At 34.9% G+C, this 18,429-nt stretch overlaps 1 protein-coding gene and 1 long non-coding RNA gene across 6 annotated transcripts in view; one reads left to right on the top strand and one right to left on the bottom strand.

Moving 5' to 3' along the window:
- LOC141462025 (uncharacterized) overlaps positions 1 to 18,429 on the bottom strand; it is a 177,854-nt gene that overhangs the window by 23,706 nt on the left and 135,719 nt on the right. The window lies entirely within an intron of this gene.
- Positions 1 to 18,429, top strand: part of Snrk (SNF related kinase) — a 77,647-nt gene that overhangs the window by 30,929 nt on the left and 28,289 nt on the right. For all 5 annotated transcript variants that reach the window (XR_012463072.1, XM_074143521.1, XM_074143488.1 and 2 more), the window contains one exon: positions 10,121 to 10,363. Coding sequence is in view for 4 of the 5 variants with exons in the window: in XM_074143521.1 (XP_073999622.1) it covers positions 10,130 to 10,363 (234 nt within the window). In the remaining variant the exon portion in view is untranslated. The remainder of the gene's footprint in view (positions 1 to 10,120; positions 10,364 to 18,429) is intronic.

Here is an 18,429-nt window from a genome sequence, read left to right as displayed (position 1 = left end):
ATATCCTTGATGTTATACCGTCAGCTAATTCGCTCCAGGATTGATTACGGCTGCTTTCTCTATGGGGATTCCGCTTCTACACATCTCCAAAAGATTGACCGCATCCAACACAAAGCCCTTCGTATATGCCTGGGCGCTCTCAACTCAACCCCCATTAACGCCTTACTAACGGAGGCAAAGGAACCTCCTTTGAAAATAAGAAGGAACCTACTAGCCTCGCGCTACATCGCTGACAGACTGCCCTTGTTGAATCAACCCGTCATTCAGAAAATAAGCAGACTAGCTCCCCGAATCCTCACTGAAAGTTATTGGTATAAAAAAAGTACACCAATCCTTGTACATCAGTTCTGGTCTCTGTCGCAATTCATGCTGTCCCTACACCGGAGTACCCATCTCCCAACATTTTCTTTTGACCTTGAGTGTACACTGGGAGCTCCAGAATGTGTCATAACTAACTTCTACCAGTATGATAAAAGTATCTCTGAATCGGCAAATAATGAATACTTATCGGCAAAACTAAATGCCAGGTTCCCAAGTGCGTACTTCCTCTACACTGATGGGTCTAAATCCCCTGAAGGGGTGGGATGTTCAGTGTATGACCCGCAAACCAACCTCAGTAGACTATATAAGTTATACCGCCATGCCTCAGTCTTTTCGGCTGAACTCACTGCCATCAATAAATGCGCAAATCTAGTGGCCTCGACAGAGGCACAAACAGTTGTCATACTTTCTGATAGCAAGAGTGTGCTCAACAAGCTTAAATGCCCCGGGCATAAAGCCGATTTCACGGTGCTCGAAACTGTCCACCTCCTGAAGAGAGCGGGTCTTAGCGGAAAGACAGTTCGATTGATATGGATTAGGGGCCACTCAGGGATAACTGGCAATGAAATTGCAGACTCTAAGGCAAAAGAGGCAATACGCCTGGAGAATCTAAAGCTCGAGAAACTGTTACCTTCAGATATAAAGAACTTCTCTAAACGTTCCTACTACAGGGCATGGTCTATAGATTACGAAAAATCAAAATATGCCAAAGGTAAATTTTACACCTCACTGCAGCCGACAATACCTAAAAAACCGTGGTACTCTGACTTCGCAGAACGTAGAAAGTTCACTACTACTTTGATACGACTGCGCTTCAACCATAACTTCTCGCCCCACCATCTCAGCCGTATAGGAATTTCAGTCCCTCCAATTTGCTCTTGCCCTTCTGATACAATTATAGACGCCAACCACCTGATCCTCGATTGCAATAGTCACCAGGATGATAGGGACAAACTGTGGAATGCAGTCATCAAAGCGAAATGTCCACTTCCTGCCAACCTGCATACCATCCTCACAGAACCAATATTCGAAACGTATCTGGCTATTTTCCAATTCATTACCAAAAACAAAATCAAACTTTGAAAATTAAAATAAAAACATAAAACATAACAGCAACTAGAACAAAAATAACAATAGTACTCAGAACACATCCCATTAAATAATACATTGTACATCCCTGGCTAATCTGCACAGACAGGAAGCCAACAAACAAACAAAAAAAAAAAAGAAAAAAAAAGTAGATTTACCATTGTAAAACAATCAAAACTATCATTAAACTTTAAGCTTTTGGAATGAAGCCTATCCATCCTTCCTCCGAACCGGATGCAAGTGCGCCAAGAGGCGTGAGTGGAATGAACGGCGACCATCCAGGGACGGAAGCAACGTTGGCAAGCTTAGTTGCAACCATCCTAGGGGATCGGCGTTACGTGTTGAGATGGTCGCGTGGCCACTGCTAATTTAATCTGCGATGTGGATTTGCAGGAAGTGCTGTAGTAGACATGTGGATCAAAGGGTTGTAATGACTGTGTAGATTTGATTGGAGTTTTGTGTACCGAGATGGGGCTATTTCAGAAACGAGAGGAATATTTAAATTGGATCTAAAGTGATAATTTTTTGTATTCTTGATTTTACCACCTGTACATGCAAAAGTTTTGCTTTATTGAGGTGAAACTGTATAATTTTCAATCTACCCAACATTCAGCACTAACTCCATGTTTGAAGTAAATTACTTAGACAAAAATTAGTGAGTATAATCCGTTGATAGATTGTTTGTAATTTGTTTGGTTTTGGCAAAACTGATCGTTTCTTGCTTGCTTTTCTGTTCTTGGATGGTGGAAATTACGAGCTTGAAACTCGTAGCTTCAAACGTGGCAATGATTTTTGCTATGAAGCAGCCAGCACCTGTTCGCAGAAGCTCCAAATACAAATGAGTCCGTTGCTTTGCTGAAAAATCGCCTAACTTACTGACAAAATGAAACTGGAGCCCATTGTGCCCAAGATTGATTGTCTATGCAAATTTATTTTAATTGATTTCCATAGGATTTGTATTTCGGAAGAAATTTTAAATGCCCATTAGATTAAAGTTGGATATTACAACCAGCTTTTTTTACCTTCCTAATGGAAAATAAGTTATATTGACGGTGAATAAAAACATTTGAAACTGAGCAAATCACGCCGCCGGTAATTTTGCTGCACCAATCAAAGTGGAATGCTTGCTAACGGTTCTAGTTGTTTGGAAACAAAAAAATTTTTGTTTAACTGTAAAACAAAGAAGCAAAAAGAAGGCATCAATCATCAATTGGCTAGCGATAGACGTCATTCCAGAGGAAATTGTTTTGTTAAGGAGCGGGTGGTTTTTCTCCCCTCTCTGTTGATTGATTTTCACCGTCTTTTCACCTGAAAATTTAATTACACTCCGCTTTTCATTACCATTCACTGGTAATAATTGAAGAGCAACTAAATTACTTCTGTTTTAATCATCTTTACCAGTTTTTTGTCGGCTTCTTTTGTAGTAACAGGAAATAATGTATTTTCTTGCAGAAAGGGAAAACTAGATAATTATTTAAATAGTTTGGGTCTAATATTAATTTTATATACATTCCATATTTATTTTTCAAGTTTTTTTTTAAACAAAAAATAAGGTTTGGTGGGCTTTAATTTGGAATTATAGGCAAGACCCGTACAACCACAAACATACGTTCTTTGGTAGGGAATGATCCAAAATGGAACTGTTTAATGTTCAGCTATGTTGCGTAAAATAATTTTTAATTGCAGAAAGTTTATTGAAGAACATTTTTTATTTGAAATAATAAATGAAAGTGCAAGCTGTAAACTTGAGCTTTTAAATCGTGTAGTGTTTTACAAAACTAATTCAACTTTTGGCACCCAACGCAAGTCAATGTTTTTGGTTCTTTTTACCAGACCGTTTTCTGCTGACACCCAGAAAGCACAGAACTTATTATTTTTTGGCATACAAATATGAATGATAATTAAACAAAAATTAAAAATAATAATTATAATAATTGATTTTATCTGTCGTAGTGGGTAGTAGTAAACACTACAATTGATTCATTCATCATTAGAGGTAGATGAATCACTTTGGTGCAGAGATTTCGATTTGACTTATGCTTCCGCCTTGCATTGAGTCAAGAATTAAAGTCCGGAACCGGATAGGGATACGATAAATATGCTGCTACGACGGGTAAAATCAAATATATTATCCAGCATGCGGACCTAACCAAACTTTTAACACAACAATTATAATAATATTTCTAAAAATTTTCCTATTTATAAACCTTTGTGGCCACGTTTTTAAAACAAATATTTAGTTGGCACAGCTATCCCTTGACATTTGAATAGAGATAACGTATTTGAAGTTAATTAAATGACTAATGTTTGGAGGGAATTGACAGCTTTATGTTCAAGTTCAATTACAATTAGAAGGAGTGGAGATTGAGTTATTACAAATTTTGAAAGTTGTTTAATTTGAAGCTCTTAAATGACGTTCTTCTAATAAAAATAGGGAAAATGACATCATCTTGTGGAAAAAATTAATTTCTACTCCTTAGTTAGTGATTAAGGTAGTTTTTATGGAAAAAGTAATTCCTGAAGCATAATCAAGTTAAAGAAAATAGTTACTCGAAAACAAATGAAAATAGGATCATGGTTTAAGTGAACTTTTTTTTTAAAGTAAATTTTGGTGAATTTCTGATGAATGGAATTCGCCACCGAAGTGGCAGACACGCGTTTAATTTACACCATGTTTATGAGTCTATTAAAATTAGAACTGTTGCAAAGTTGTGTGACGAGTGTGATTAATGTATTGTAGAAGATAGGAAAGGAGAATGTTAATAATTATGAATGCGGTGAACTGAAGGCCCCTCTGTACGGTCTGTTGCGGCCTTAAAAAGTTATAAATACTATTATTGGAGAGTTCACAGACAGAGACATTACTATCGACTGTCGGTGAGGCTTGGCCCGACACTTGGCGCTCTATAAGAATAAACTGTTCCAACAGTTCGTATCCTACACAACCTGTCCGTTTGTCTGCTCCAACATAGATCGGACCTTGTATTATTATTCTATTATATCGGCCGCCAGACATCGCTTTTATCTTCATTTATTTCTATGTTTAGTTTTTCTGTGTGTGTATGTTGCCATTTGCCTAATGATTTTTTTTTTTGCCCATTTTTGGTCCTTGTAAGCAGTAAAGAGATTGTATCAGTTTATTAAAAATGACTTTTCACAGGTACTATATATTTTGGGATAATCTGAACACGAAAATAGGTAGCCGATCCCGGAGTAGTTACCGAGGACGAAATCTTTATATTAGGAGTGACAGATTTAGAGTATTCTGGAAAGATATTGACGGAGAGGAGAACTCTACAATAGTCACCTTTCCAGCCAAACATTGGCGTGCCCATTTCTAATTATTATTATTATTATTATTTTGAGAATTGTTTGTTTACTATTAGTGCTGTGTTGGTATCATCTATTTGTAAATTTTCATAGTTTACTAAGCTCAAATTAGTCCAGGTTATTTGTTTAACCCGTGGTCTTTTAGGAGGTTCTCTTTGCCAGTCAATATTATCGCCAGTGAAATATTATTCGCATCGAATCGTGGTGCAAGATGAACAAATATATTGTGGTAAACATTAGGTCCTCCCCACCACTTTCAATGCAATCCTCGAAGTTCTTTGAGTTCCCTAATATGCAAACGTATTCAATACTTGACAAAAATTATTCAGAATACAAAATAGGGCAGTAACCGAAATGATTCTTTAAAGGAAACCATTCCATTCCCTATCCGTTCTAAAAATGCCCCTAATAGAATGGGTGTAGACAACCCTAATTGTTGGACCAAATCTCAGCCTTTGTGAGTACAGTGAGGGCCCTAGTTTTATTGCTCTACAACTTGTATCCGGTCCCTATTTCCAACGCTACGCCCATTTTATTTCCTACTAACTAGCAAATTCTTTTAAAATGGCCATTTTCTGGGCTATCGTCTCCATTTCTTTTCTTTTGTAAGGATAGACAACCAGCAGCATAAATCAATGAGCAGGCTAGGACAAAGCGGTCTATCTCCTTACACTAACTCCATGCAGCAGCATCTGACCCTTTTTGCGGAAGTACCCTGCCTGTAGTCCATTCCCTCCCCAGCCTTCACAATAATTTGTCATTTATCACTGTTATAAATGAGGTTGGTAACATTGCCCAGTATTGTGCTCAGTTGGTGACAGTGCACTCCTTATCTCTCCTTCTTGATGACATCCTAACATACCATCGCTGGAAATATCTATTTAGCTTGTCCGCTATATCTTTTTTTTTATTATCTCTTTATATTTATTGTTATATTTTATTTTATTCAAGTAATTTTGTTTAACGAGGTTTTAAGAAATTGCTATAAATCTGAGTATGAAGTAGAAAATGGCGTAATCAGATGAAAGAATTCCCAAAGAAAAGAAAGTGAAAGTCCATATTTGAATAAAAACTTTCGACCTGAAGTGCGATTGTTCGAAACTATTTCAATTTTAAATTCAGCGCCAAAGAGTTTCTTTTGTAACTTAGTGATCTCTTTGGCTTGTAACAGTCCAAGTGTCAGGAAAATATTATTACAAAGTTGCGTTAAGAAAAATCGTGTTAATGTTTTGCTCCAGTTTGTTTGTTAGCTTTTTTTTCTAGTACTTTGGAAATGTTCACTTATTAATAGTAAGTTAAATTATACTTTTAATGGCATATGACAGAATTGTTAATGGCATACATCAGCCATTACTTTTCGTCCCATGTGATTGTATAACACTCTAAGAAGAAGGAGATTAGTCAGGGTGTCTAGTTTTTGGAAGAAGTATTATTTATTAAACTGTTGACACATTTTGATTACTCAAAGATATTTATTGATTAAGTTCTTCAAAAATTCTTATTAAATATTTCTGTTTTTCAATTAAAATCATCTTGATAAGAATGTGAGAGCGTTATCAGAAACTGTGGTTTTTCTTAAAAGTTTATTCAAATGTCGAATACTCCAAATTCATCTAACATAATTGATGAATTGCCAATAAATATGGTTAAACAAAAATATATGTCTCGTGGGTAAAGTTTTGTTTACACTTTCGAGTTAATCTCTGATAAAAATAATCACGAATAAAAAGTAAATAAGAAAAAGTTTATTATTATTTATTTCTCACCTTTGTAAAAACATAATACATCAGGCAGAGTGTGGATTGAGAGCAAACTGCAACTACATGATACAAAATCTGCCCGGCGTAGCCGATGCACAATGTAACTGTAGGGACACAGGAAAAGAGAAATCAGCCAGGGCTAACACTGTTGGGAATTTTAACGTTTGGTATTGTCTGGGTACAGGAGATCACTACTAGGCTAACGTCGTTTTAGACATCGCAATGGATTATCGAGGAAAGAGTTCGAGCTGTTGAATATGGGATGGCAGGTTAGGCTTCTGTGGAAATCAAGGAATCGCGAACGGATAGATTCGGTGAAGCTTTAGGTTAGATATATACTAGGGAGCATTAACTACACGGCTTTTGATTGAAAGGTTTGGATGCAGGAGATATTGGCGGGTTTAATTGAGTGTCACGGCTGTGATCCGAAGTCCAAATTGGATTAAAAACTGTCTTGTAGAGAATTAGTTTTTTCGCTTCGTTTAAATTTAGGTTAAAAAAAGTAAAAATAATGTGTAAATCAGAAATACGGAAATAAAATAATATTTTTGAATTATTAGTACACTAAAGTCTTATAATGATGGTGTCATTTATTTAAATAAAATCAAAATTACCATCGATTTATTATTTTGGGGGCTACTATATTTTACCTCCATTACCGGAATGGCTAATATAAGGATATTGTGTTGCATGACACAGGGTCGTTACCTCGCTGCTTTATGGCTACATCCTCCCGAATTCATAATGAGAATATCTTTTTATTTTATACATTTCGTTTTTGTCGTTCCTACATTTATTTCTTCTTCTTTTTTAAATCAAGTATTGTTATGGTTATTTTATTACCCCTTCTAAAAGGGAAATAATGGAACTTCCGATTCTCTTTCACCTGAGGTCTTTGGTAAAAACCTGTATTATTGCTAGTTTCTTGTTTTTGGAAGCTCAGTTTTTAGGCGTCCTATGTACAATGAGTGTACAATGTGTAAGTGATTGCTTGTGGAGGTATAAATCACGTTAATCACAGATATCCTATAACCAGCTCCTTTGTTGTAAACGTCTGCTCTCTTTTTTTAGAAGGCTCTGGGGGATTCATTTTCATGTATAGTAAGTTTCTACTGCACCAGTTGCGTTTTCAAATTAAGAATAGATGCACCTGAGTAGGAAAAAGTGTTTTCATACCAAAAAATAAGCTTTTCCTAAGTTCAAATCACAAAGTTTTTGTGGATTCTACAGAATATCGAGAAGACCCTACTTGAAGACTTAGTTTTGAACGACGAATACTCGACTTCGCCAGTCGACTGATCACAAACTAAAAATTATACAATTAGATATTTATAAAGTTAAAAGAAATTCGTTGGAGTAAAATCCTAAAAATTAAAAAAAAACCTGTACTTCAAATGTTCGAATGATATTTCTCAAATTTCAAATTTTGGTTTCATAACTAAATTCTTACAAACTTTGTGTAGATAAACAGGATCGTGCAATTTACCAGAATGGCATTTTGAATGAAGCCAAATCGCTCCTCTATCTGAGAGTTATGTAACACGAATTTTCTGCGTTTTTTTAATTACTCGCGCGCTTTTATTTTTTCTTCCGTTAGATGTTAAAGACATGAATTTTCTTCAATAATCTTGATTGAATAATTCTCACATTATAACACTGGCAAAAAAAATAAATTACAAAACCGGACATAAATATTAATAAATTAAAAGATATTATTAAAACCGAACAATGCTGCTAATGTTTGTGCAACAAACAGTTGTGTAGTATAAATCTCCGGCCCAAGGTTATCTCGAGACACTCTATGGTCAAACACAGGAGACACTGAAATTCAATTTACTATTTAACCTTGTCTCTGATGATATTTTATTGTGATCAGCTTTTATATATATATATATATATATAACGTGTTCGTTTATTTATTTTTTGCCTTTAATCTTTTTATCGATTGTTTTATGTTCGATGTTTAGTTTAATCTGTGTTAATAAAGTAAATAATTTATTTAGGTAATTTATTTTGAAAAAAACAAAAAATCTGGCATGGACACTCAGACGACTTTCAGTTACTACTATTCCCAAGGTCTTAAGTCAATAATATTCTCCAAACGCGGAACATTTGACCATATTCATTCTCACCGACGTTATGGTTAGTAATACTACCATACGTTACACTGAAATGTAACTCCAGACAAGCCTACCCCCAACCAATGCGGAGTTCACAGCAAAGCCCAGGAGCCATTTTTCAGAAAGTGAACTATCCATTGAATAAAGAGGTATTTCCGGTTTAGGAATTCTCTTTAAACTCGATTTCCGCAGCACTTTTAACCCCCTTCCCCCAACAGTACACAAGGAATAGGACCGTGAATTACAGAAAGTGACTCCTTGGAAGGAATCTAGAACACCATCTGTCCTAGAACTAACGAGGAAATCTTAAAATATTGAAAAATCATGTGATGTGGTATTTCCGGAAAGACCATTTTTCTTCTTATGAGGAAATTTAGTCCTGCACGTGATTGCAGTAAAATCGTGTAGGAGGTAAAGCAATGGTATTCAAGAGAAAGCCGAAACACCCCTCACTCCCAAAATGCGCCCTTATAGAATTATCCCAGAAAAATATAGATCTACATATTTAAAATTTAGTATTCCAAGCTTAAAGAAGAAGAAGTTGAGCTGTACTCCTGATTGACCAATCTTAAACTAAAATTTATTGTGATATCCTCTGTGGGGATCTTAGCGAAATATCAAGTTTGAACTTCATGCTTTTTGAGTTACCATGGTTACAGACCCACAAACGCGCACCATTTTCTAAAAAACAATTTTCCTGGCTCTGAGTATCTCAAAATGGATATTTCCGATAAAAGTCTAAATCGCAATCTCTTAGTGCAGTATAGTAAGAGCAGTAAACAGTTTTTTTTATCCCAAATTGTAGTTTGTCTTGGTGACAACGTTAAGTTGTCACTATTTATTGCAATACTTCAACAATAACATATATCTTGTTTTCTATACTACTTTGTGGACTAGAAGAGCTGCCGAGTTTTCTAACGTATTACGTAAACTAACGGTTCTTGCATTCTTGCTTGGCGTAAAAAGGTCTATTTGGGCAAGTAGAAAACAGTGTAGAAGTAGGACACTACACTAGGGTGCAATATTTTCCTAGCCTAATCCCTAGCCAATATCCTGCCCTCTTGTTAAGAAAGAAATATTTTATTGTTAAAGCAAATATTTATCAACTTATCATTTTTGAAACAACCCAATATTATTTATTGATTGACGGATTTTGTTGTTATATATTATTGAGCTTTCTTTAGTGGGTATCGATCGGTAACTGGTGTCGGCCCAAATTGATTATTTCTTAAACAGACCAAGATAGTTGATAGACACAATATGATGTCGAGATACTCGTTATAGGGAGAAATGGATACCAAGAATGATAGACGATTGCAAGATACGGGCGATGGCAAGGAAAATGAAGCAATCTAAAACTCTAAGGTGCCGAAGGCTCTTAGGTTATAATAGGTATTGCGCCCTTTTCTGTTTTCTAAAAATATTTTCCCCACTTTTCTTATTAATAGAATTCTAAATCTTTTAAGAAGTTGTGTAATTTGGATGTATTGTTGTTTACAGTGCTCGGAGATGCAGCGTCGCGGCTCCCGCGGTGCTCCAACCGGGGGTGTCGGCGGTATGGGCGCCACAAAAGGTTACGATGGTAAGATTGCCGGCCTGTACGATCTGGAGACCACGCTCGGCCGAGGACACTATGCCGTCGTCAAGATGGCCCGACACGTTTTCACCGGCGAAAAAGTGGCCGTCAAAGTTATTGATAAAAGTAAATTAGATGGTCTCAGCAAGGAGCATCTATTCCAAGAGGTAGGTGTTCGTTACAAACATAATTTTAATTTTATTTTATCAATTTTCTGCGATTTTTTTAAAAACAATTGTTCTGAATTAAATATACAAATATACTAATACTAATATTCCTTTAAGAATTTGTCAGTTTTGCTTCATTTTACGTAAAATTGATTTTAGATTTTGGAAGGGTAGTAGAGTTTAGATGGGTTTACGCCTAAGAAACCATTTCTGGGTATTTTACTAATTTACCACCCATAAATGGTTAATGGAACTAAAGAAGCTTAAGTACCGTATTCGCCGAATATTCGTCATGAGTTGTCACTTAATAAAACAAGAATTTTTATTAGAGCAACTAAGGGTGTGCATTTCCGTTGAATTGTATTGCGCTTCACCTTGGGCATAACTAAACTGAAATCATCTAACGTGATTCTACCCGTCTTTTCTATCTCTAATAGCATAAATGTAAAGTAACAAATAAAACAAAATCACGTAGTTAAATAAATAGAGACTAGATTGTCCAGATATATCTGTGTACGTGATCTGAATCGCATAACTCGCAGCTAATTATTTTCCAGCTAACATTATTTTCATTTAAATTTGAAATAATTTTTTTCGCTTTAAATTATTTGAAAATGCAGATTTTCTAACTTTAGAATTAATTATGATAACCGTTCTATGTGTAATCACTTTGTTAGATTTAAATACACGTGCCTAGGTGAGTCAAATAGGCATTATATAACATCGCTAATTACTCTTATTATTTAAGATCAGAGGAGCTTGTAAATAATGACAGACAGAGGGAGTCAACGCCAATAATACTATTAGGTTATAATACTAATTTCGAAATTGTATAACTTGACTAACACTTGCTCCTCATTAGCCTTAGCCAAGAAACAAATCGATTTATTCTGTCGCTGAAAAAATTTGATCCTCAGGATTCTAGGAATTTGACGATTACCGTCTTTGTCTGATCCTCATTGGTTAAAGTTCCACTAGTAAGGAAGTTATCCAGATGCTTTGTTGGCTACAGGTCTGTAGAGATTTTGATTGTGGCAGAACTTCCGATTCTGACTCAAATCAATTTTCAAAACAACATGTGGGCGGTATCAAAGTTAAGGAATCTTTCTATGCCGGCTGTTGTTGGCCAGTGTCTTGGAGTTCCTTTAAAATTTGCTATTCCAGTCATGCAGAACTAGCAAAGATAAAAAAAAATACTAAGCAGATTTAATCAATGGTAATGGTTTATTACTTCAGAAAGGTTTCTGTAAATAAAGAGGTTGCGGAGCTTGACGAAGAGAGTGATACTTGCAAACAATTAAGTTCTTCGTTTAGACATCCTCATACAACGGAAGCTGTTATTAGATAAATTGTCAAGTACGCTTCTGTGCAAATAGACTGTTCAATGTGAGGTCGGTTATATGGCAACAAGGATGTTCTCAATTAGGGGGCATAATTTGTTTTACATTACGTACATTGGTTAGGTCGCATGGCGAGGTTTAAATTTAGATCTAGAGGAAGTACATCAAGGGATAAATTCAATTTAGTATGCCATGGGATAAATTCAATTTTAATCTAATATGTCTGCCCGCACACGAATTTGCATTAATTTATTGTTGACAAATTTATATGTTTACAAATAAATATATTTAAAAAGATATTTGACTGTGCTTCACTTAGGAACACCTTAATCAACCAGGTTTCTATTTAGAGTTTTCGAGTTACATCTATTGCCCTTGGAATACTTCTCGTTCTAGAACAAGTTTTTCTGGAATTTCCTTGTTAATAAAAATGAAATTGACTGTAAAATAAGTACTTGCCAGCACATCAAGCTTAATTGCAAATTAATGGAGCTTTTTTCCTGTTTCCCTTTAAAACTTAAAATTTATTAGCGAAACTGCGCTTTAAAGTTACTATGGCTTTGAGACAGTAACGTAACTTGTTTTGAACTGGCACTTTAAAGAGATTCTTGATTCCGGTAACTATTTAAAAAAAACAATTATTAAGAAATTAGGAAAAACTGAAGGCAAATCTGCAATTTTAGAATTTTACTTGAAAATTTTATACCAAAAGTTCACTAATATAAAGAATGGGAGAACTACAGAGGGCCTAGGCACAACAGACTTAAACAAAATTGGGTGGTGTCACAGTAAACTTGGCGAGCTATACAAAAATTCAATCCCACTAATAGCTTCCGTAGGAAAAGCTCCGGAAATACTCTCATGCATTTTCCATTTCTGTCTTTGTCAGGAGAAAGCTACTGCGCTTCCTTTAGAGAGAAATCTTACCAGCCTATTTTCCTTTTTCTGAAAATGTCAGAGAAATTGACAAGTAACGGATGTGTCTCTAATAGAAAGAGCGTGGAATCTCTAAGTGGAATGTTCAGTACAATATGCGTACCAGGTGCATCATGTGTGTCTGTGTGTTAGCGAGAGACGGAAAGAGAGAGATATCCTGCGCATGTCTATTAGCGTGACTTTCTTTAGTTTCCGGTAGAATCACCGTGTACTTATCCTAATATAGGCGTGTTCCTGTTGGCCAACATAAAGGAGGAAAAATGTAGAACAACATTCTCTTTAATCTTCCGTACATAGACACATGTTGCCATGGAGATGATCTACTCTCGTAATTTTATGGTTTACTCATTGGCCATTATGAACCTTTACTAAATATAACCCGTAAATAGTTCTAGCTTTTCTTGTTGCTTTTACTTACTCTTACGTCTGTGAGAGTAAGTTCTGCCATCGCAAGTGAATTTTCAACCAGAGTTTGTATTTTTTAGAAAATTAAAACCCAATATATATTTAAAATTACTATATAATTTTCTAGATTAAACTCATAATTTTTGAAAATTTAATTCTTCATAATGTATGGCCGTACATCACACTGAAATGTGTTCTGGAGGAAGCACTAATTCTCTCCAACAGAACTGGTATTAAACTAATTTTGCTGGTAAAATTATTACCCTGAAAGTTATGGAGCTAAGTGTTAGATAATGTAGGCACGGAGGGAAATCGTAGGGCCCATTCTTTAAAGTCATTTTCAGTTGGCTTAATTTTCTTCGTCCTTGGAATTTTCCTACTTTTATTAATAAGTCCTTACATGACACCAATATGTCATGTATGTCTAACTAGCTCCTCTTTCACCATAAACGCTTTTTACAGAATTTTCTCTGGGGAATTCTAATAAAAGTTTCTTTTTTGGATGAGGAGGTTCAAAAGACTGCAATCTTTTTCAGATCTATTCGTGCCTTCGTGGTTAACGTCAGGTTAGACCAGGCCCTACATTAAGATAACAGTAAAATTTCAGAATCTGGGAAGGATAGCGAGTTTTTGTCCTTCTAAACTTGATCGCTTTAAAGAAAATCTTTTTTCCACAAAATTTGAATAAAAAAGAAAGAAGAGAAAAACCATTCCGTGTAGTAATACCATTGCTCTCGAAAACTTTCTGGTCTCTTGGAGGTGCTAACACAAAAGATAATCAAGTTCGAATTTTTTGGGAGATTGGACACCTCTATCCGCATAATTTATTCCATGCAAACATATCGATAATTTGACTCGATTCTTAAAGGATGTGAATGTCTAAACCACTCACCCGGCTTTCTCTTACTTCTGTTTGGTCAGTGATTGTAAATGACTTTACTAAGGTGGACGCTGAGAGCTGAGGAAGATCTTGTGGAGATAACGACTTAATGGTATAAAAAAACCCCTGGACTTCGCTGAACCTGCTAGATTCAGGATATTAAAACTGTCCGGTAGGACAGTTGTATAAGGGTTGACCATCAAAAACTGCACGAAAAAGCGTAACGTTGAAAAACACCCAACTTTGACAATTTTTTTCTCTTTTTCTACAAAAGATAAAATTCCCAAATTTTCTTTAAAATATGGGGCAAACCCTCCTTTATAGCTGTAATTTTTTTGCAACAACCCACATCTAATAGGTATCGAGAAAAAAGTTGCCAAAAATGAGCAAAAACGGCATTTTCAGAAAATGTTCTTGTTCTTGTTCTTCTTGTTGTTGTTCTTCTTGTTCTTCTTGTTACCTTTTTTGTAAACAACGTAGCGCCTAAACGCGTGAACCAATTTTCATGAATGAGGTGTCATTCGATTCGGAATTTTATGTAGATGTGCCTTTTGGGGGTCTCGACGCTGTACATCGAATGGGCGCGGAGTTAGCCCCCTTTATGTAAGGCCCCCTCCAAAATTATTATTACTAATTACTCTGTAAATCTCGGCCCGATTTTGATAAAATTTGGTAGGATGATAGGGTTAGGGCTCCCCTACGTAATATTAAAGCGGCGATCTGCTCTTACACTTATTAAGGGGAAGTATAGCAATCATTTCAAATTATCGACACGTGAACCGATTTTCATGAATGAAGTGTCATTCGAATCGAAATTTTGTACAGATTTGCACTTTGAAAGTCTCGATGCTGTGCCTTATAAGGAGAGGAGTTTGCCTCACCCAAATAAGGCCCTTTCTAAAACTATTACCAATATTTCTATAACCCTTAGTCCGATTTTGATAAAATTTAGCACGAAGAAGCGGTTAAAGCTCCTCTACGTGGCTGTGAAGTGCCATCATGCTCTTACTCCTACCAAGAGGAAGTACTGCAATCGTTAAAATAATCAATGAGTGAACCGATTTACATCAATGAATTGCCGTTCGATTCAAAATCTTTGTCTGTATTCGCAGTTTATTTTTCTTACTCCTCTTAAAAGGAAGTACTGAAATCGCAGTTTAATTTTTCTATTTACGTACAAATACCTTCCTATTTTATTCAAAACGCTTTTTCAAAAAAATTGTTATTGAGGATGGTTTGTGGACCGCAACTATAATCATTCTTTAAAAAGATCTCTTCAGTGGTAGTTACGGTTCCGACTTAACATCTTATCAGGTTATAATGATAGTATTGCTTATTCCAAATTTTAAAAAAATCTGTAAAGCAGATATGTAACTATACAAAATAGACAAAAAGGAAAATCTATCCAAAAAGTACAAAAATCTCCTTAACAAAAACTTACAGTTTAAAATGTTAAGTATAAGGGTGGATTAAACGCCAAAAGGTACACAAATCAGAAGTACCCAACATTTCATTAGTACTTCATTGATATTATTTAAGTAATTTTACTGCATTAATTTTCATTAACATTTTTTAGAATTATTAGATGTCACAGACCCTTATGCTGGCCACTTCATTTATAATATTTTTTTGTTATAATTGTTATAAAATGTATATTATATCTTCGTTATTAAATAGGTACTTTATTTTAACTCTATTCCAAATTATTCTTATGATTTCTCTTTAATGTGCCCTTTATTCTGACACATATTCATGCTTGTTAAAGTAGAAAAAGACAAAGTTAGAGTCGGCTACTGTTTAAAAAATTTGAATCACGGAGGATCTAAAACAATATTTCAGTCTTGAATTCGTCTCACCGAAATATTCGTGAGCACAAATAACACACAGTTACTAACAAGTAGATTATTCAACAATAATTATTCATTTCCAATTTTAATTTAATTTAGTCCCCTTAATTTTACTTATAGTAAAATGCTGGAATAATTAGCTGTCCTAAAAAGTATGCAAATTTTATTAAAATGCATATATATAGATAAAAAGATATTACAGTCAATCAATTTAAGTTAAATGGTGTGCTACTTGAACAAATATATTGTAGATGAAAATGGCCAGCATAAGGGTCTGTGACATCTAATAATTCTAAAAAATGTTAATGAAAATTAATGCAGTAAAATTACTTAAATAATATCAATGAAGTACTAATGAAATGTTGGGTACTTCTGATTTGTGTACCTTTTGGCGTTTAATCAACCCTTATACTTAACATTTTAAACTGTAAGTTTTTGTTAAGGATAAATATAGGCCTCTTTGGTTGAGTCTCTTGGAATGAAACTAAAAACTAAATTCTTGCGTTTTTTTTTATGAAAATCTGAACAGTTACTATCGGACTATTACAGGAAGTCGTGGGAGTGTACCCCTCCATTATTTATTTACAAGATTTAAACTAAATAATTACTATTGGGCGGAGCCTGTCCAATAAATTATGGATAATGTAAATCCAATTGGTGACTTTATCGTAAATCTGGCCGTGGAGTTAAAGTCTTAATAGCTTTAACTAAATCCTCCGACCTTGCTACAGGCTATTTAGCCCACTTAAGTGAACCAGCTGGGCTGGCTCGCACTACTTAGGCAAATCTGTCCGCTCTATAATCTGCTTTATTTTATAGTGAATTTATATAGTGAACTATACCACAATAGATTTATCTTTGTGAACTAGTTTTGTATTTCTTTAGTAGATCATTCAATTAATTTGTCGATTTTTTTGTTTCTTGTTTTGGAAATACTTAACTCAAATGAAACCATTAATACAGTTTCCATCAATTTTCTTTAAAGCTTTGAACTTTTTTGGACATCAAGAGATACTTTTTTCGGCGAACACTCGATCACATTACTTCTTCTTATGTAATGAATTAAAACAATTCTTTATTGTCATCATGAGGTGGATTGCAAAAGTAATATACTTCACTGAAAGAATTCTCATTAATAACAATAAATAATAAATAAATAGTAAAATAAAATAATTATAAAACAAAAAGGCTGTAGTTCTACTCGCACGCAATACAGCCGAGCTTTGCGGGAATTGCCTATAACTAACTACTCAGCAATCATGGCGCCTGGATTTTGAAATACCCAATATTATTTTAATTAAATAGTTACCATAGTTAATATAACGATTGAACATAATACTGATACCTACTGACAAATGATACCTAACACACCAAACATTCAGCACTTAATTCAAGGTCACCCACATTTACCTCTCATGTGACAAACGTATCACATGCTAACAACTTTCATTTAAAACTGAGTTAACTATTTTAAATTCAATTGCATCTAACATTGCGTCCGGTATTTATTGCTGCAATTACATCACTTCCTGTTCAAACACTCGACTTCCTTACATATTTATTGCCACTTTGTCCTCGTGAATATAATTTTACATTGTTCCCATTACTTATTTAGATAATGTACCCAATTTTGCACATTCTCCTAAGTTACTGATGAAATGATATATTGTGATTTTTTTTTTTAATTTTCGAGAATGGAGTTTCTCGGAAAATAAATTTTGCATACAGTTTTGAGGTCCTCTGGACGGAACTTACAAAATTGATTAATACTGTTAAGGCCGTAATTACGTGTAAATTGAAATAAAGACTTAAATATTGATGAGTAGCTTAATCCAGAGCAGCTGGGAAATGAATTTTCCTGGGTAAAAGTTTCAAATAAAAATTATAGATCCATTTGCAGTGGGCACAAGGATGTTAAGAAAACCGTGGGAGGCAGAAAAATCTCCAAAAACTGAAAAATTATCACAGAAAGGTGGTCTCTGCTGATGGGGGCCGATTCTGTCAAAACCCTTAATCGTCAGGTGGCTTCTAGTCGAAGGATCCAATTTGAACTTTCTTCGATTTCCTGACAATCAGATGATAAAGGAGGCACCTCTATGGTACTCTAATCATAGCACTTCTATGATTAGAGGCGAGTCCCGCAAAGCTGAGATATATTGTGGCATATCGGGTTTGATTCTCGGATTAAGCATTCGATTTGACTTATCTATTAAATTAAAGTTTTAAGGAAAAGTATGATAGCTGCCAGCCTCCGATCCACGACATCTATTCGGTGGTAGTTAGTCGTAAAGCCGGTCTGAAAATGGTCGTTACTCGACTAAGTGTTACGGTAGATATTTCCCTTTTAAGGCATATCACCGTGTTGACATCAACGCAGTGTTTTTTGGATTTAATCTTAAAGATAAAATTTCGAGTTTGAAGAAGAAGAATTTGACCGGAAATGGGAATATTTCTTGAACGAATTCTGTTCAGGCTTCAGGTAATGTCACTCAGGTTTTGTTTGAAATTCTTAGAATGAAAAGTGATTTTAAAGAGGATTTCTGGGATGACATAATTCCCGTTTAAACGCCTTCTACTTACAGGAATCCTACAGCAAAATACCACTTAATTGAAATACCCAAGATTGAAAAAAACTTTTTTTTTTTTTTTTTTTTTTTT

The sequence above is a fragment of the Rhodnius prolixus genome, unplaced genomic scaffold (assembly GCF_049639745.1).
Source record: "Rhodnius prolixus isolate KJV_2025 unplaced genomic scaffold, Rpr scaffold_1, whole genome shotgun sequence".
In the NCBI taxonomy this organism is placed as follows: domain Eukaryota; kingdom Metazoa; phylum Arthropoda; class Insecta; order Hemiptera; family Reduviidae; genus Rhodnius; species Rhodnius prolixus.
This window is presented reverse-complemented; position numbering and strand designations above follow the sequence as displayed.